This window comes from Lepisosteus oculatus, chromosome 17 (assembly GCF_040954835.1).
Source record: "Lepisosteus oculatus isolate fLepOcu1 chromosome 17, fLepOcu1.hap2, whole genome shotgun sequence".
Classification (NCBI taxonomy): domain Eukaryota; kingdom Metazoa; phylum Chordata; class Actinopteri; order Semionotiformes; family Lepisosteidae; genus Lepisosteus; species Lepisosteus oculatus.
Window position 1 is genome coordinate 5,220,422 of NC_090712.1, and position 21,076 is coordinate 5,241,497.

At 40.2% G+C, this 21,076-nt stretch overlaps 1 protein-coding gene across 8 annotated transcripts in view; it reads right to left on the reverse strand.

The window, feature by feature from the left end:
* Positions 1-12,388: 12,388 nt before the first annotated feature.
* Positions 12,389-21,076, reverse strand: part of sipa1l2 (signal induced proliferation associated 1 like 2) — a 113,704-nt gene continuing 105,016 nt past the window's right edge. For 5 of the 8 annotated variants that reach the window (XM_069179720.1, XM_015362612.2, XM_015362609.2 and 2 more), the window contains 5 exons: positions 18,660-18,686; positions 15,363-15,416; positions 14,726-14,843; positions 14,276-14,357; positions 12,389-13,657 (listed from right to left, as the gene is read on the reverse strand). In XM_069179720.1, the coding sequence (XP_069035821.1) occupies positions 13,511-13,657; positions 14,276-14,357; positions 14,726-14,843; positions 15,363-15,416; positions 18,660-18,686 (428 nt within the window). In that variant the 3' untranslated portion in view covers positions 12,389-13,510. The remainder of the gene's footprint in view (positions 13,658-14,275; positions 14,358-14,725; positions 14,844-15,362; positions 15,417-18,659; positions 18,687-21,076) is intronic. The other 3 variants (XM_015362611.2, XM_069179723.1, XM_015362613.2) reach the window with 3 other exon arrangements.

Consider the following 21,076-nt stretch of genomic DNA (forward strand, 5'->3'; position numbering starts at 1 on the left):
TTCTCATATATGAGAGAAGTTGAACACAGAGGTTTTCAAACTTAAACATGCAGAGATACATGATTGTAGAGCTATAAGTTGTGAAGACAGGCTTCACAAACTTCAAAGTCTGCAGCCCAGACATTGAGTGATTGGAAACAAAAGGAATAGTGTCTACAAAATTATTAAATTTGGTTCTTCCTGTGCATTTGGTTGAATAATAATGAAACGCTTAACTACTTTAACAATTTGAATTATTTTCTTCAAGTCCGTCATCTCCTGAAGAGTCTGGATTTTTTTTCTTGTAAAAAAAATTAAAAATACCATGTCTCATTAGCGTACCTTCTGTTGCACTCGTTCTACTAGAACTTAATCTGGGAGAATAATCGATTGAGTGGTGCCAGGAAAATGATCCGCAATAAATCATCACTTTAGGATGACTGCAGCTGTGTCCCCCCAGGTGATCTTCGGGAATGAAAGAGTACATTCTAACAACTGTGGGTAAGGTTAGTACGTCAGAAACAATTCCAGCATCCCGTAATTATAGATGGATTGTTTTTAACTTGGATAGCTTCTGGTGGTAAGTATATTCATGTTATCTTTCAAATTATTCCGTGGCTGGAGGTTTCGCTGTTTCGTCTTTAAACACCAGGTGGAGAGAGAAATGCAGGCAGTTGGGAAGGGGTTGTAACCTGAGGCTTGTATGAAAGGTGAATCCAGATTGTCCAGGTGTAGAGTCTATAGGAACCTAACTGACACAAGGCAATGTTAGACCCATGCAAAAGACCCATGTTGAAGAACGAGAAACCTTGCCTTTGCTGTAAATGGACATGCATACACTGCCAGTTTGTGCTGCAGGGCCTCTAGTCCCCTGAGGCCACAGTGCATCAAGGTCTAGTGCCCCGCCTTTGCTTCAGTCGTTCAGTCGCTTCTGGCTCTACCGTACCTAATCGATATTGACCCCCCTTTAGTCCCCAATATGGTTGAACTCATCAGTGCAGAGGAAGCTTTTAAAATCAATAACAGGAAAGAGATGTTGCATTCCCGAAGAAAGGATCTTGTAGGTATTAATATTTGTCTTCTGGTGATGACAGTAAGAATATAGTATTGTTTCTCTTCAATGCACTCACTCCCTCCTTTAAATTCCAGTAACAAAGTATTTGAATAGGACTTTAGGTAGACCTTACAATAGCTTCATAGCAACTCCACGGGATACCGTATTAATACTATTAACGCTTTATAACATTTTTTCCAGAAGATAAAGTGGTACATAAATTGTACATGAATAAAACGACTGACCCGGACTCATTAGAATCTCTAATCTTAACTCTTACCCTAACCCTATCGCCAATTTAAACCATACAATAATCCTAACCCCAAACCCCATGCTATGACTGCTGTCACAAATGTTATGTATCATTATGAATGCGTGCATATTGGAATCGATAGTCACAAATGAACATGCATGCTGTCATTATGTGGTTATACAAATACTACAGTATGGAGGCGTTTTGCCAGTGGCAGTTTTCTTTGAAAGGCAGAGACAGAGCTCCCCTTATGACATGTCTCAATGGTTAACCAGCAAAGGGCTTGATGTGCATCAGTTAGCATTCAATGAGTGCACAGTCTGTTTTATGAAATGCATGACCATGATCTTTGGGGGGGGAAAAAACAATAAGTAGGCGAATGAGAGTGCTTAAATCATAGAAAAAGTTATCATCATTAGCAGCTGGTATCACACACAGATTTCTGGTCTAACATTCAACAAAGAATTTGAAGCACACAACCCTTTTGAGATAATAATAATAATAATAATAATAATAATAATAATTGCTTACACTTATATAGCACTTTTCTGGACACTCCACTCAAAGCGCTTTACAGGTAATGGGGACCCCTCCACCACCACCAGTGTGCAGCCCCACCTGGATGATGCCACGGCAGCCATAGTGCGCCAGAACGCTCCCCACACATCAGCTCTCAGTGGGGAGGAGAGCAGTGTAATGAAGCCAATTCATAGATGCAGATTATTAGGAGGCCATGATCGGTAAGGGCCAATGGGAAATTTGGCCAGGACGCCGGGGTAACACCCCTACTCTTTTCAAGAAACGCCCTGAGATTTTTAATGACCACAGAGAGTCAGGACCTCAGTTTTACGTCTCATCCTGAAGGACGGCGCCTGTTTACAGTATAGTGTCCCCGTCACTATACTGGGGCATTAGGACCCACATGGACCGCAGAGTGAGCGCCCCCTGCTGGCCCCACTAACACCTCTTCCAGCAGCAGCCTTCGTTTTTCCCAGGAGGTCTCCCATCCAGGTACTGACCAGGCTCACACCTGCTGAGCTTCAGTGGGCTGCCAGTTGTGAGGTGCAGGGTGATATGGATGCTGGCTTGATAACTTGTACAAATTTATATTTTCCAAACACGTTGTTGCTTAAACATTAACAGTGTCCTTTTATGAGGCTGAAGGCTTATAGGCCTACCCTCACCTGAAAGACTATACCCAAACATTGCATTGCACTTTCCTGTTTGGAATACATCCTTCCACCAATTCATCAAAGATCCCAAAGGAAACACTTCTGAACACACATATACTGTACACTTCTGAATAATTGTGATTTGAATATAACTTTCTCTGTAGGTGTATGGTTATCATAGCATAGGAACAAAATGGCTTCCAGGCTGAGTAAGCAATTCTATATAGGAAATGAAGGAATGAGTGCAGGGACTCAGTGGGAAACCCTGTAGCTACTGGAGGCGGGGCTTCATGTATATAAAGAAGGTCTGGGGAAGTTCAGAGGGTTAGTCAAGTCTCTGTCTTAGGGGAATGAGGACATGAATGGTGTTTGCCTTGGTTGATGGTCTTGACTTTTATTTGTTGTTAATCTGCTATTGTGCATCCTTTTGCATGTTTGAAGGTCTAATTTGTGCCTTGTTTCAGCAATTTTTCTGCTCCTGGAGCCACTGGAAATGATGACACAATGTCATGCAAACAGCATTGAGGTCTAACCATGGATAGCTTTTTCTCCTGTATGTCTGTGAGACTATCTCAAAAGTTGTCTTCACACCCTGCAAATAACTCTTTATTTTATTTGTAGTAACTTCTCTAAATTAAAAATGCATATTTTCAGCAGACAATTTAAGGGTCTTCAAATTCAACTGAGGCTCTTTTTTTTTCTTTAGTGAGAGGACACCTTTGCAGAGATTCCCATAATGCATCATACAGATGACACCTCAGATTTAGCCATGCTAGCCCTTAAACACACTTATTGTACTGAATTGAGTCAGGTATTCTAAACCTAGCATGGTACATACCCCTGAGGACTGTTTATAGAGGAGAAACAAAATGGTGCAAATGTTTAAATTAAGCTGCCTTTTGATTCAGAAAGCTGTTTTCTAATGCCACTTTCTATGCTGACATGCCACAGTCTATTGTAAATTGAAAAGACGATCTTTCCAGCTCCTATATAGACTCTATCACTACCCACTTAATCTAGAAGTGTTTAACCTCTATCAATCAATAGATTTTATAATAAAAACAAAACAGATTTAGTTAATCATAAAAGTTGGATGTCCATTGCAACAGGTCCAAGTGATTTAATTAACCATGCTTTTGTTTCCTTCCATTGCTTGTATTCTGAAAAAAAGGTATATTCAAATAGACAATTAAAGGAAGGGGCTATGCACCAAAATAGCTGTGTTTTCCTATATTGTGATGGTCCTTAGCATAGGACAGTGTTTCTCAACCTGTGGTGCTGATCTCCCATGAACTCAGCTGTCTTCTGTATTCCATTCCAACAGAGCTCTTTCTTAATTAAGCTTATTGAGATCCACTGGATGTATTTGCTTTTTATATGTAATCTGTGCTCTTGAACAGTAAAGGGTCAGATGTTTGAATTAAGCCTGTGTCACTAATTTCCCAAAACATCTACCCATTTTGGATAATTGCAGCAAGCTGATATTTAGACAATAGATCTATACAACTTAAATGCCTATAAGGTGAGTCTTATACAGTGTCTGCCTTGTGTCTGTGCATGATTAGCAGATAACCAATTAGTTGTTATGAAACATGTGAAAGGAGCTATTGAAAAAGAGCTTGCTTGTGTCTTTTTGTGGAAAATAAACATGTAAGAGATCTTATGAAATAAAGACCTACTGTAAGTGCAGAAAACAAAATTGATCAACTTGTTAAACTAAGGGTTCAATGATTTAAACTAAATAGGAATTCAGTTGGATTACAGAGGTACTTTACCAGAAGACCAGAACTGATAAGTACTGTACTTGTATAGGATATATAGACATGTAAATTTACTCCAATTACCACTCTTTCATAGACCCAAATCACAGTAGGCTATAGAGATGATGCTTTATAATATTTTATTGCTTTTTAAACTTGGTTTTCAGTAGTTTCTTTACCAAATTTGAAAATTGCACTCCTTTGAAAGATGCATTGATTGAAAAGCCCCAAAGCAGCAGTTTTTAATCTTCCTCAAATTAAGCCCCACGTGCTTAAAGATAGATGATGTTATGACTAACAGCTTAAGCCATTCAATTAGCATTCCCAGTTTAGGATTTCTTTAAACACAGGCTGGCTTCACTTTTGTCTCTAAATACATAAATATTTTGAGCACTGCAGTTAATTAGTGTGCATTGAACCAGCTAATGATCAATCAAAAAAGAATTTTGTGTCTGTGTTGTCAAGCCCTTTGTGATTATGAGGAGGAAGACTTCAAGCTATCTAATTAAAAACATGTTTGTGTTAAGACCGCATTCTGATCCTTATAAAAACCTTATTGTGTTCATGACGGTTTCATGCAGAGGTGTTTAAAAGTAAAATTTATGTAGTGCGTAATCAGTTACAGACTATTTCTCTATCAACGTAGTGGCTTTCAATTGCACAATCCTGCTGTTAAGCTTTTACAAGCAGAAGAAAAGTTTTTTTTTCCCCAATTAAAATGTTCCTTTAAATAGATTTTCACTGTACAGGAGATAAAGCCAAGAAATGAAGGTCTTATAGTGTCTTGTTTTCTATGTCCTGCTTTCCATTTTTGCTTTCTAAGCAATTTATTTTCATGGGTAAATTCTGAAAGCTTGCTTGACTTTTGCAGACAGGATCTGATCCAACATGAGTCTTTCACATGCGGATTTGTCATATGACACAAAAGTCAGTATGAGTACAATACGTGCATTCTTTACTGTGTCATACACACTGTAATTATCGTGGCAATATCTGGTACAAATACCCTAGCATTTCCATAAGTTTTTTTCTATCAGTCATAAATTTTTCAGAGAGCACACCCTGTGTAATTAAGGTCTGTATCTTTATTCGCCTGCTGTGCTCAAAAATCCCTTTTTTTTAAAGCACAGCAGTTAATGTGTACAAATCCTGCCTCTAAGCTTCATCACCCCTGCTGGTGTTAAGCAGGCCCCGCATTTAAAATCTAGTGGCCTGTTCCCCGGTGCCATAATTTAAAGATGATAGTCCTATTTGATCAAGCTTCCCACAAGACAGGCCCTTTAGATAGCAGTAGGGGTGTTGATGTTAATCCCCAGGCTAGGGCTGTGGAGAGTGAAGATGAATTAGCACAAACTCCACAGCATCTCGCTCTATTCTCATTGTTGGAGGTCAGCCTTACCCTGGTCCTTCATCTGATCTAAGAGGTGCCTTAAGGAAATTCCCCTGCAAGAGAATTTGTTAAGCTCTGTGCCCTTAGATCTTTGGGGCTCTGCAAAGGGGCAGCTGTGTTCTGCTGGCTAAACACTATGAGATGAGATTTCCTAATCAGTAGCAACCCCATCTGCACAGGCACTGGAGGTTCCACCAAATAATTAGTCTTTTATCATTTTTAAATGAAAGGCTAAAAATAAAACAATAAAAAAACACAAAAACCAAATCGCTAATTTGCAAATGCTGTTTGAAGTGGCATTTTTAAAGCGTTATCCAAGTGAAATGACCTTTTTTCTTGAGATCCCTAAATGGAATACAAACTTGCAAAGACAATGAGAGGGGGAATATGAAATTCGAATTGTTAGAACAGTTGTAACGATGAGATGTCTTTAGAATAAAGTATTCACTCAGTATGCATGTGCCTCCTTTGTATATATTCCATGCAAGCAAGCAATGGCGTTACCAGTGTGTAACAATAGTTTAATGCACCACAAATTGTATTATGATATCCTATAAATGGCTTGCAAAAACAAAACTTTTGCTTAACATTGCTTCAGACACCTGATAGATGTAGCTGCATTTATGTGCCGTTTCACATTATTAATAATGCAATTAGATCTGGGCTCTGTGACAGCAAAGTCAAACTCTGAGAACAGAAATCAGCTCTTCCTTCTCTGTATTTCAATTCCTACCTCAGACTTTTGGCCATCTCAGAACAACCCCTCCAACTGACACAATCTGCTGGACTCTGGCTGATGGACCCAAGATAACATAGAGAGAACATAAGGATTAGGAACAGTAGGAAGCAATTCAGCCCCTCAGGATGATCCCTCTGCATCTGGGTTATGGGCCTAGAACCTACACTTACTGTATATCCCTTGAAAACAGTCTTCAGAAAGTTGTTCTAAATGAACTCCCTCCTGTGTGGATCACACAACGGACAGCCTGTCAGGGGATATCCATCAAGACTTGAAGCCCTAGAGATTTATTTTTCTCCTTAAGGATTTTTTTCTCTCTCTCGTTTCCTTGGCTAATGGTTATTTTGGCATCTCTGATATACCTGTACTGATTTAAGATGTGTGAAAACGCTCTGCGGCAATTTGTTGTGAAGGGAGCTGTACCAGACAAAAAATCGGATTGAATTGAAAATCGCTTCTGTATTGAAGGTTAATGAGACAAGACAGAAACCAGCAATTTAACATCCACGCTTGTACATTTTGATTTGAAGACCTTGAATTTGAAGGTTAGCATTTGAATTTGAAAGGACTGAATTGGAATTCAATGTAAATCTGATTGGCTTTATAAAAACAGTGGCAAGTTGTTAAAGTAAAACAGTATCTGACCTTGGTGTGCCTGAGAACACATACAATCGAGCACCTACATACAGCATTGACTTTCCGCAAGCTTTCACTCCTATTGATAGGCTAGCCCTGCTTGTTTACTTTCTACAAGTCCTCAATATTCCCAGGAACTCTGAGGTCAGGCTTTGCATAATCAATGCACCTTGTAATGATCTGCATTCCTTGTTGGGCTAGACATTTTGTTTTGGTTTGAAGTAGTGACTAATATTGCTCAATTGCAAATCGACCTACCTGATGTCCAGACAGTCTGGAAACTGAAAAAGCTTGCCTTTGGCAAAGAAAGACCTTTAATTGGAGCTCCCTCCTGCCTGATCCCTGCCACTGGTCAGATGGAAGGCAAAGAAAGGCAATTTTTCCCCATAGTGACAACAGCATGATCTCAATTTCTCTGATTACCTTCTTTGTGAAACTGTCATCCTGATCAAGTAACTGGGTTTCTATGTAGACGTGCAATCAAGGAGAATAAGCTCTGTGCAGCTGTGCTTTGAATCATGAGTTTAAATAATTTCATCCCACACCACTACAAAGATATCCTGCAATAAGCTTGTTTCACTTTTATGCAGTATATTTTTGCATCTTAACATTTCAGCTTCCTCCTGCCTGCACTGCAAACCCCAGGACTACCATACATTGTGGCTTCAGTCAGGGTAGTCACACTTAGAAAAAGAGTTATGGAAAAGAGCCAACTCGTTTGACATCAGATTTATCAATGGTGTCTAACTTGCACATGTGTCCGGTTGAATAAAGTGATATACCCTCAGAACCATCCAAAATAAAAGAATAACTATTTGAAGTGTCAGTGGGAGAGGAGTATCCTCCCTGAAATACAGGACTGGAAGCGGATTTAAATTTATTTTACCTCCTCTGGTTTCTTAGATATACTGTTTTTCCTAGAGTGCCATAAATTAGGGGGAACTTTTTTGATCAGTCCACTGCAGTGATGAGCTCCAGCAGGGGTGAGGATGCTAATCCCTGCTCTTGAGTTTTGAAGTGTAACACTGAATTAGGATTTCCTCTCAGTCTGTTTTCCTGTTTAGAAGTTAAGAACAGGGAAAAGGTAAGAATGCTGAATTCTAAATGGGTTTATAGGAAAAAAAAATAAAATTGAGGTCCCTGATCTCAAAAACATAATTCCTGACAACTAAAGTGTGGAGTTATTTTTTGCAGGAAATACGAAAGTGAGACTTTCAATGTCTTTCAATGTCAAAGCTCTTTTAATATCTCTTATTATATGTACGGTATTTAAATAATGAGCATCAAAAGAACTTGCTTAACTGCAAGAAATGTGTGAAGCTAACAGAAACAGTTAATAGGAACATAACAAAACCTTTTTTGTAGCAGGTGCGTTTCACTGAACGGGCAAGATATAGTTGAATTCATCTTGCAGATTAACATTTGTCATCAAGAAGGGGTGAAAGTGACCGGCTGCTAGTGTGTGTGGCCACTGTTGGAAGTCATACACACTGTGCATCTGTTACATTTGCTTTGCACCAGATTGCAGACAAAGTCTTATGAGATTCTCTTACATTCCTAAGGTAGAGTCTTGTTCACTGGTCTCTGAGCCCTAGATACCACATGTCATCCCAATCCATCCCACAAAATTTCATTTAGGCTCATGTCCGGTGTTTAGGGTGTCCACAGCAAACGAGCACATTTCTTATCCTGCAAGAACATTGTTGTTATCAGAGCAGAATGAGATATTGTATGTGCTTGTGCTTTTGGGATGTTGTCATATCATGGCATACAGTGATCGACTTGATCATCATGCAAGGTTTGAAATTGCTGAGTGTGAACACCCCAGAGACTGAGCAGTACCCCAGAGCCTCAGACAGCACTCTGGTTAAGTCCAACATACTAGTGACACAAATGCATCGCTTTCTTCATAATCCGGATCTGTAGTTTTATTTTTCTTGATTTTCACTTTTCAACCAATCAAAATTATGCCACAAAACATGTAATCAATATTTAAAGAAATACAGAAAAATGTGCTCTAAAAATATACATATGCAAATAGAATTACAAGCTTCATTTTGGTGCTCTGAATTATTACCAATGAATAAAACTAGATCCCCAACACAACTCACAAATACTTCCTGCATTGGAGATTGTTGCGCAAATAGTTAACTGTTGGTTGTACAATTCCAGCAGACATCGGTTTCAACTCTTATCTCCCTTACTAGGATTAAAAGGGGATACTGCTCAGCCCTGCCAGTGATAAGGGTGTAAGGATTCACTTGCAGTGGATGTGCATGCTGGGAGTTGATGATAGTGTGCAAAAGACACACAGGGGGCTATGAAGAGATTGGGTCTCTCTTCCAGCTGATTTTCTTTCTGTGAAGTTTATTCCGTTAATTATCTGACAGCCTGATCACGGAACAAAGAGCCATTCCAAGCCACCAGCCACGATGGACAGCCCTTCTTCTTTCTGCTGACATCAGAGTCCACCACAACGGTTTACCACAACAGGGCCGATCATGCCATTCTGCTCAACATCGGTGTCATTAATGCTAACTTTCATTTCTTTGCCAAACGTATAGCTGAGCAATTTCACGTGTCAACAGCAAGACTGACAAATGTTCCCTCAAAACAACAACAGCTAAATCATCCTCCGTGAGACTCCATCTGGCTTGCTGGCACAGCCATTGGAAGAAGGATTTAATGTTTCTCTTGAGGGAGTATCTGGCTTAACATCCTCAAGCCTTATAACAAAACCTGTGGTTGTGAGTTATCCACTCTTGAGGGAAGTAAGAAAATATAAAAAAAAACGCATAGACCACAGACCGTCCGGGCAAATGCCAAACTACACTTGAGGTGGAATGAAGACCATTTTTTTCTTTTTGAATGATGTAGATGTAGAAAGACTACAAAGAGAGAACAAAGTTCCTTCCAGCACAGGGTAAACATTACTATAAACTCCATCATGGCAACTTCTGAACCACCCCCCAATCAAAGGATTAAGGCCTCGGAAACAGTTTTCAACTCACTTATGCAGTTAAAGTGTAACAAGTAACCAACAATAATATTTCATTGAAGAAGGCTGTTTTCTTTGCAGAGTGTAACTTGTCTAACCGCCTCCCTTTGTTTATGCTGAAGTAATGCTGTCAGTCTGGAAACAGCTGAGAACAACTTAAACTGGATCTGTGAATGGGAAGGTGGCACATTCAGACAGCAACCGACACACTCTCCTGATAAAAGAGGCAGTCGGGGGGTCAATCAGTGTAAAGTGTGCACAATATCTAAGCCCTCCTGTGAGTGCACCTTCACCCTGATATAAAGAGACTGACCAGTGGAGTGTCGTCTGTGTTCACAACTTGATGACAATCTCTGATTCATCAAAGAGGAAGGAATGCTTTATCTATGGAATACAATCCAGGACATTTTGCCTGATGTTTTAGATGTCTTAATGTTTATAACCAGTAAGGAGAAGCTTGTAGGATCATTCAACAGCATTAATGATTTTGTGAAGAGGACACAAATGCAACGCTTCAAAATTTAGGATTTTAATTATCCAACTTTCAGCGTGCGTCTCCTGCACTGCCTTATGTCACAGTCCAACACATGAAAACGCCTCTGGGTGTGGCCTTACTTGTGGCTGTTTGGCTAGGTGGTGAAACAGATGTGTGGGAGTGTGAAAGACTGTATCAGTTTTGATGCTAGCCTTACTTGTGGGCTGTCTGGCATGTTAGCCTTCCGGGGTTGAGCAGATTACAGGTGGCTGCTTCCTTCCAGCTCTCTTCTTCATGTTTTATTTACTGTTCATCTTTTAGAAAAACACCATCTTCTGCTTGTGACTGCATTAATTATGCCTTTCTGTTTTCAAAGAGCCAAACATGGCTCTTTGATGGCTCATGGCTCTTTCAAACATGGCTCTTCAGACATGGATCTGTTCAGATCCATGCTTGCTAACACATATGCGTCTGGATATTTTAATCCCACCAAGTCACCAGAACTCAAGAGAGTCGTATCAGGCAGTCTCAAAATTTCCAAATTGTCCTTAAACATTTCTAGATGTTGCTGACTTTCCGCGAAATCCTGAAATACATGAGAACCATCCTATTGATCCGCAACAGACCGATTGTATTAGTACTTCAGATCCACAGAAGGTTAATGTTTAATAACTCAGGGAACTTAAAAAAATGTTTTATAGAGGTTGCGAAATGCATATACTGTATAAAAACTTATATCAAGTAAGTGAACTAGCTGATCAACTGTTTATATTTTGCTTGGAGTATGGTATTATGATGAATGTGTATGTCATATTGTTACCTAAAACTACCTTCCTGTAAAGTAAATACTATGTTACACAGTTCAACCTAAAGCATTTGGGTGAACACCTAAACCAAAGGTTTTAATACTCAAAGAAAGATATCAGATACTGGAGACTTGGTATCAAGAGTAACCTTTGTCATACTAAGTCAACCTAATTCAAGTTCAATCCACAATAGCCTTAGCAGATATAATGTATTTACAAATGAGATGAATAGTAACAGAGCTTTTTTCCCCAAAGGTGGCATCTGTGCCACAATTTCACAGTTGTTTTTTTTTTCTCTAATTCCCACACTCCCATGCACAAGGTGCCAATAAATAATTGAAAACCTCATTTCCTGTTGACAGCGCTGAGATCTCCCCAGAACCCTGAAAGACTAATAACATCCAGCTAGCTGTGGCAAAAAATGCATGAGCGCAAGAAACCCAAACACTCACCAGCTGCTGCAAAGCTTAGCAACTGTTGCTAAGATGCTCCCCAAATTATTTTATGGGGTATAAATGTATTTTGCATGGTTTCGCGATTTTGGCTGCAGCTTTGAGGCACAGATCACTGAGACTAACAATGCAAGACAATGCTGTCTCTAAAACACAAGCCCCACTCTCTGTCACACACTTTGCTTTGTCAACACTGGCTGTTATTCAGAGTGACTAATTCACACTACAGATGACAGGAACTTATTGTTGTGAAGCGAATCATCATGATGCAAGGATTTGAAAACAAATCAACACTGAAATAGCTGAACCAGGATTCTTCCACTGACAGATGTGCTTGAAACATCAAACTGGGTTCAGCACTTTCCCACTTTACACGTTCCAGTAGGCACCACAGTGAGATGCCAATGAAGGTTAGCTAAGACTCCAAAAAAGCTGCACCCTTTTGGTAACTGAGGGTACATGATGTTGTAAATTGGGACAAAAGAGGTGATAACACTATGTGATTGTGTTTGGAAATTCTGAAACCAAAAAAACAAAATTGACTTATCTGGCTGTACCTGTGGCAAAGAACAGACCATTATGAGACCTATGCATGTTTATCTTATTTTCAGTCCCAGACAATTGTGAGGTAAAAAACAAAACAAAACAGATTTAGATAGGAAGAAACAGAGCACTGTTTTTACATCCTACATTTATTTTTAAAAAAGCAAATGTATATCCCATCTTAAATGAAACAGTTTTACAAAGAAAGACATTGTAAAAGCATACAAACCAATGAACTGTGATCTAGCAGCATCCAAATGTTGGAGTTTCCAGAAATCATCTATGTAGCCCAGGAAAGCTACAGCAATTCCAGCTTACACAGAGCTGTCCTTTTCTTAGTGCACAACAAAGAAAACAAATACTCTTAATAAAATAAACAATTTTAGGTTAAATAAGCTTAAATAATGGTGTTAAATACAAGACACTTCCTTAGAGTTTCTGTACAAAGATAAACAAATTTGGCATTGTAAAAGTGGCTCATTGGCTCACATCCTGAAGTACTAGTACACTGCATAAGAACTGATTTTGCTGCAGATAAACTATACACATGAACTTGTGACTTGTTGTATTAGTTATGTTAGTGAGCCATTAACAAGGCATGTGTTCAATAGGAAAAAAGAAACAGTTCAGATTTCAGGCACAATGTTGTTCCTGCAAAATAAATAAATGCCTAACACAACGACATCTGGACAAGTAATTGTTCACATTAGTGCTAACCTTTAAACACAGTTTTGTGACTACTGACACATCTTTTTTATTGCTAGGACACTGAGACAGTGGATATAAACTACATATAAAAAGTATATATAGAGAAAGCACCTTTAACATCAAAATTACTTGCCTGACTGAAATATTGTACAATGCTGAAAAGCCAACACGCCTTGTTAATATCTGGATTGCTAAAATTCAGTGGAGGTTTAAAACCTTCATGGCTATAGAAGCGTAGTATTGTTTTTCTCGCAGTTTTCAAAAGGTCTGAAATAACATATTACATTCATTTTTTTTTTCCTGTAGCAAGCACAGACTGAAGTCAACCACATCAAAGTACATTCCCAGTATTGCCCACATGGCTTATATTGGATGCACTCCCACCTCTCTCTCCGCCTCAAGCCCATTGAAAGTTTGGCTGAACATGGTCAGACACAACATAGCTATGAAGATGACAGAGTACTAGATTTTAAACCCTAAATGTACATTCCGCTACTGGAGAGATCTCTCAGGTAGGACTTCCTTGGTAGTGTTACATGAGGAATTTAAGGTTTTTTGTCAATGGTGTGGAAAAACCACTCGGTAAACTTCCTCAGCTGGGCGGCTGCAGTCTGGGACTCTTCTTGAAGACGTAGGTTGTCCTGCCTCAGGTGCTGTACTTCCACCTGGAGGATGGCCTTGTCCTCTTTCTCCTGTGCGAAGCAGACACACAAAGGCTCAGTCTCGCATCGCTTCCGGCAAGCATCTTACTCATGAAAACGCAGATGTCTGTTCTTCACGGACTGCTGCGAAAACTGGGCACTCTTAAGACAAGCTTGAGAAAGGGGCTCCCACAGCAATATCCATCCATCTAAGGACTGTGTCAAGGTGGTGTAACTGTGTTGTTCCTCAGCACCTTTGCACTAACCCTGGATAGTTTTGGTATCTCAGCGTGTGAGCAGTCTGAGACGTGGATTTGACCTTAACCCACTTGGCGGAAGGAATGACATGAAGACAAGACTATAGGAACCTCTATTCCACCTGCCTCCCGCTAGGCAGAATGAGCTTGGAGCGCAGGGAGAACTGCAAACTGAGGACCAATGGAAAAATAGTGGTCTTGACCGGTATTTATACTTAGATGGGCATGGCTGAGGAGTAGGCCTTCACTCATAAACTTCACTTCTACAGTATGTATCATTTATGGGGAAAAACTTAACAGAACAGGTTTGGCACACGAGCAGTGGTGACTGTAACTGCTTGAACTTGAAATGTTGATGCCATGTTTGCATTAAGAGAAGGAAGCTCAGGGTGAGCAATCTGTCAGGCCTTACCTTTCGTAGATCATACTGCAGCTGTCTGAGAATCACCTCCAGCTGGTTGACCTTCCCTGTGAGGGTTGACGGAGAACTTTCCCTGCACAGAGGGAAGGAGGCATGAACAGAATGCTGATACGACACGGGCTGTATCTCGGCCACGCACTGATTGAGAACAGCAGCACAAAGGAACATATTATCCTCGGACTTTCCTAATATCATTTTTAAAAGAAACAAGTGGCTGCAAAGTTAATTCCCCACCATGTGCGAGTCATTTTAGAATATTATATCTTCTCGAGGCAAGCAGAGACTGCCATTCCAGTTTGATAACTGGAAAGCTGACTGCCTTTTAGAAGCAGATGTCGAAAAGGGAAGATCCAAGTGACTTTTGTTTGTGGGTCTTGTTTTGTGGTGGCAGCAGCACAAGCTCTGGATGTACACTCCCTGCATGCAAGTATCACTACCTACCCAATGTCAATGAGGTTCTCTTCTGCTGCGGCCACTTGTCTCGACAGCTCCTGGGAGATCTCCAGCACCTCAGCCCGTTGCATGTCCGTCATCGTGCAAAAAGAAGCAACTCTCTGGTCTAGAAGGGGGTGAAGAAAAAACGCTGTTATTTTGCATGCAGATTTTTCCTGGGGATTTTCTATCACCTTACACATGTGTACAGTCAGTCAGCCAAATCCTGTTAGTACCAAGGGTGGGTGGGCTGGTGACATGAAGAGAGGCATTTAATGTGCCACCCTGGGAACAAGAGGATGGTTCAGCCAATGCAGGGTTGGCAACCACAAACAGGCATCACTGCATCCCACCAGCTCCAGCTCCAGCTCCTCTCTTGACAGTGTTGTCTGGAGGCAAACCCACAACAGGCGCACGCACACCCGTCAAGAGCAGGGCTGACAAATCCTTTTTGACTAGCCAATGCTAATTTGCTCAGCAGATTGCTCCTGCTCAAGCCTATGGAAAAAGCAGGCAGGTTGTGGGGAGACAATACAGCAGTCTCTGTCACAAATGCCTTTTTGAAGCCTGATGTCTTCATGCTTGGCATGCACAGAATCTCATCCCCAAGATGCAGAGAGCTAATTATTCCATGCCAAACCATCACCTAGGAAGCCATTGTGATGACATACAGGATCAGGATCTTCTTCCAATTCCAGACCTGGAATCAAAAATGCAAAGTATTCCCTAAGAGAAACAGTTTCTGCAGACTGCAGCTGCTTTCCTGCGTAATGCCCAAATACTTACTTAAGGTGCTGTCAGATCACAGTCATACTTGTTTTACTGTATGAGGCCCTAAAGCCAGCTCAAAATACCAATAAAACTGAACTTGGCAAACAGTAAAATAATACAGTGCATTTAAGTATTTTAGGCTTATTGTATCTCATGACTGCAACTAGACATCAGGGATCTGTGTATTTTATAATTTTATACGTATGAAAATATCATTATCCGAACACTGCAAAGCGTCCTATTAGCCAGATACAAAAGAACAAGCTAGGATATAAAGGGAAATTGAACATCAATATATTTAAATTTCCGCTCTAATCCTGAAAAACAGACCAAGATATTCCAGAAACTGTTATAAGACAAAACATTGTTTCTGCATTTTGTATATTTATAGTGTTTAGAGATGACTACACAGGTTATGTTCACTGCATTTTGATACATTTATAATGAGACCTATCCGAAAAATAATCAACAGACACAAGGTATTCTAGGTGACATTTAAGAAATCTATGATTATTTCAGCACGATAAACTGCTTGCCTTGTAGTCATATCTCCTCAGGACCAGTCTTTGGATCAGTGTGCAAAGATACTGGTGTGGAAGAATTTGGAACGGTAATGGGAAGTTGATCAGATCAGTTGATTTCCATTGTCATCTAACAGAACATTTAATGACCTCGGAAACAAAAGAGTCCTAAAAACTATTTAGATCCTGTCAGTTAGACATGCTGCATTAAAAAGTTGCCGGCTATTTTTATTCATTATAAGAGGATCAGTGCTGCACTATGAAAGATAAAGCGCATGTCCCCAAATCTCTCCTCTCTGGTTTTTATTGATAAAAATCAGACGGAATTGCTACACGTAACAGCAGGCTCAGATTTTACACATTTGGGGGTACCCATATAAAAAAAAAACAATGAGAGCCCTATTTCCTAACAAATATGTTGCTAAACAAACATCTAATAACCTTCAGAAATGAAATTCACACATCAACAGACCTAGATAAATTCAATTCAATTCAAACAGTGAGCTCACAGAGTTGTGTCAGTGGAATACTGTACCTCTGTTAACATGTTAAGCAGTAACAGTGGCGTCATAAAGTACATACAATGACAGTTTGAGCTTACTTCATCAATTAATTTAACAACATAAATCAGATGTTCTTAAACCTACAGGAGAAAAACACATTATAAGCAATTCATGTGAATCACAAACGTACATAAACCTACTTCTAAGTTAAACACAGCAATACAGTGAGAGGAAGCTCACAGACCTGTGAGATCTGTGCTGGAAAGCTCTCTCTGGCTATTAATACCACTTCATACTCACCACAAAGCCATTAGTGCAAGCACATGCACTCTAACGCAGGCCTATGCAATAGTGTAAACTGCAAACACAGAGCTCAGCCAAGATGCGCAAGGCTCCCGAATGCATGACGCGCACTGTATCGAAGGGCAGAATATTTTTAGAATCTATCAACAGAATGGTGTGCACACACAGCCTGGCACCTGTCTTCACTACCCTACTACTGAATGCAGGCGATGTGCTGCATCTACAACAATGTTTGCCAAGCTACAAAAAACCACCTCGTCACAAAAGTCACTGCAACATGGCTCTGTCTAGGAGGATGAGCCACACATTAGAAGCTGCTGTTTCAGTGACAGCTCAAAGGATCGGAAGCCACAGATCGACTTTCAAGACACAGGGGCTGGTTTGCAAACCGTGCTTGAGGTAATCAATAGGATTCGTTTTCACTGCCACTCTGTGCCAGCTGGTAACTCGAATGTACTTATGAACGACATTGACAGGCAGTAAATTTGTCACGCTGCCAAAGCGTATTTATCTCCAATGTAAACTGAGATTTTTTCAGAGGCGTGTGTTAGATGAGTGGGAATTAATGGAGATGTCAATTGAACTCAAAGGCAATGGGTGATGTCAACTGAATATACAAAGAAGGTGTTCTGTTTCATTTGTCCTATAGCCGGGGACTGCCTGATAACTCAGCACTGCACAAGGGACTGTCGGCATGTGGTAATTTGTCCTGAAGGGCCCTGGTGTAAACTTTCTTATATTTTTTTATGCAATATTCTAAACCTTCCACAATAATGAGTCTATTCCCCCATACTCATAATTGAATCCCCTCTATTAACACTTGATCACACTAAATGTACTGTGGATAGTTAAATAAACGCTTTGAAACTGAATCCAAAGATTCAATGCACTGTATTGCCTACACAGACAGGATTTTATGGTAGAGAGCCTTGGGGGTTTTTAAGAAGGTGGTGTGAGAAAATCACTGGCTTGTGGTGGACGAGCTTTCATAGTGATGTCACTTTCTGATCCTTTAACATTGGCTCTTCCCACCTCTGCAGCAGTGCAGCACAATTCACCCATGTTCCTGCACGAATAGGAACATGAGCCTTTTAGACCACTGCGAGACTGGTTAATTTTCTCCTGCTGATGATCTGCTGCTGGATACTGATCCTGTTCAGTACGAGTGAAACTGCAGGTTCAGACACTGGGTGTCTGTACTTGGCTGAGGAGTCAAAAGTGTGAAGCTGCCATTTGTGGGGATTAGGACTGCATGCCTCTTAATCAGTATACCCCTCAAAAGTACGTTGATAGCTCCTCACAGCCTGATATTGACACCTGAAGCAGGCTCAGCAACTGAAATGTTAAGCAGCCAACGCGCACAGACGCAGATCCCATCTTGAACCTCTAGAGTTGACAGTGTAGGACCTATAGTTATTTAAAAGCCACTACCCGGGATGTTCAAAGAGATAAAAAAGCTGTGCAACCCCAGGCCTGGGTCTAGTTTAATCTTCCCTTCTGGTGCAGTACACAGGGGGAAACGGTGCCAGTGCCTCACCATGCTGATTTCAAAAGCTGTGAGCCTGATCCATGTGGCGCGGCAGCTCTAGAGTGATGGTTACCTGCAGAGTCAGCGCCACTCTGAAATGGCTGGAAAGCACACTTCTGCAAGCCCTGTCAGACCGGCTTAGTGTTATCAGCTAGCAGTCGCCACGCCCAAGCCCCAGCCCTCTCCAATGAAACCAGTTACTCCAACACACATGGGTTAGTGTTAAGGGCTGACTTTGGAGGGGTATCTCACACTCTTTACAAGGCCAGTGCATGAATCAAGACCCAACTCGTTTCACACCCGTACTCTTCTTTTACCTTCCAGAAAGAGCGCAAAGGACAGCTCTAGAGCAGGAGAAAGAGATAAGGAAATGCACATTTTGAAAAACAAACACCACAAATATATGGATAATTCTTGATTCTATAGTATGATGACAGCGTAACAGTACTAAAAAAAGCCAAAACCACGACTAGCTATAAGACACTGCTAGGTCATTTAATTTTCATTCAACAGCATTTTTTCACTTTGCAAAACAATGCTAATGCTCAGCAATTACACAAATAATCTATTGTTTTCCTTCTGTCATATGTTATTAAGACTAGAACTGCAATATCCATAAGCCTGTATTAGAAATATTTGGATGAATTAGGCCCTTTCTATGACTGTCTGAACAATTACTCATATCTCAAGAGCAAAGGACTGCAACTGATTCTCAGAAACAGGTGGCCAATATTTTGCAAGCACTTTTGATCTGTTTAAATGAGTGTGAATTTTTATTCCTTTCTAAACATCATTGATCTTTTCCAATGAACTTTAAATAGGAAGGAAATATGAAAATAAAAATAAGGGTTACACAATGTCACATTTCTTTCATGATCTAATTATAGGACACAATGTCTGACAAAACAATATCCTCTCAAGAATGCCACTCATACATTTAATTACTGATTTATGTTAAAAGCAGATTCATTCCACCTGGCCAAACCATGAATTGCACTTGTGGAACAATGCTGCCTCCATCATCTGCTGACTTAATAGATTTCCACAGGCAAAATCTGTGCAGATCTGGAAATTATAATGATTGTGCCTCTCTCAGAACTACTGCGCAGTATCTCATTTTCCCCAAAAGAGAAATAAAATACTACAACACTAATGAGAAAGAAAAGTCTTTTCTTGTCAGTGAATTAAGGTTCAAAGACCTCAACAATCAAGAGATGGAAACTGGTCAGATGTAAAAGGTGCTGACTTCCCCTCCTCCACCAGAAATTAAAGTAGGTACTGCAGCCAAAATCAAAATGTTAGCAAACTGTGTAGTTCACAAATGTATTTTGTAGCAGGACAAATCATGATTTTGTTCCTCCAGGAGTAGATAGTTGTACTCTGCGGTTCTTGCCATCAGTACCAGCAATGGTGTAATTTACCCCTAATTACCAAGAAAGAAAGCCCAGAAAAACTGGTCAAGACATTTATTTTTTCTAGAATTGATTACTGTAATACCCTGCTTGCTAGGGTAACTAAATCCACTCTGATCAAACTCCAAAATATTCAGAATTTGGTAGCCAGAATCCTGACCAGGTCTCATGCACATGGTCACATTACTCCTGACCTTGATAAGCACTGGCTTCTTATCAGGTTTCAAAATCTCTTGCTCTTCCTGATGGAACCTCAGGACATGTCTGATTTATTACTACCTGAAGAAGGCTCCACAGCCGAAATGTTGTGTTTCTTTACCTCTCTTCAGCAGGGAATAAACCTTTACTTGTTCCTTTGCAGCCTACGCATGCTGAAGCAGCTACCTACTTAATTCATTAAGTTAACCATTAATTAACCAGTCTGCTCCCCACCTTGCAGTCTTTGTTTCTAACTCTGATCTTCTGAATGTCCCCCAAGCTCACTTACATTCTGTGGGTGACAGAGCCTTGTCTTGCTGCGCCCCAAAGCTCTGGAATCTTGTCCCCAAGGATATCAGAGAGTCACCTACCCCTGAGTGCATTAAAATCTAGACTCAAAACCGTTTTTTTTTATAAAGGCTTTTAGTTTATTAGTTCTTGTGTCTGCTTCATTTTCAAACATGCTGCACTCCTAACCTCTTGGCTTTCTGTGCCTATTTTGTAATTTGCTATCGTTATAGGTGTTTTTTAAAACTACTGTAATGTGATAAGAGATTTTACTTTTACTAAGATGCTATTTATAATACATTATTATTATTAGACAAGCCCACTTTCCTCACCCCCTCTCTCAGCATGTCTAATGGTGAAGAAAATGTCCTTACACTGTTTCTAAGCTCACACCACTTTCTATACTGTATCCATTTCCTTGCAGAGCACACTCAACAATGAAAGCCGTCGTATTATTAGACAATGCACATACTGTATGGCTGTTGCAGCAGAAAACTGCACAGCACTCTGGATATGGTGTACAGTATTGATAACTGGTGCACCTGAACCTGCAAACTCCTAAAGAAGTCCAGAAAATAAAACAGGTTTTACAGTGGGACCAGGGTTTGTGAGATTATAAAAACAAAAAAGAATGCTTGATTCCTGTGTAATACAATAACTAAAAAACAGACAAGAACATAGAGAGGCAACATCAATAACCTGCATTGAAGTGCACTACTATGAAATGCAAATCATTGTAGGGAATAAAGCAGCTATAATTGCATAACACTGGCAGGCAGCAATTTAATTGCAGGATGTTATGGTTAAATTATTTTCTTGAGTGGTTCCTTGCTGGG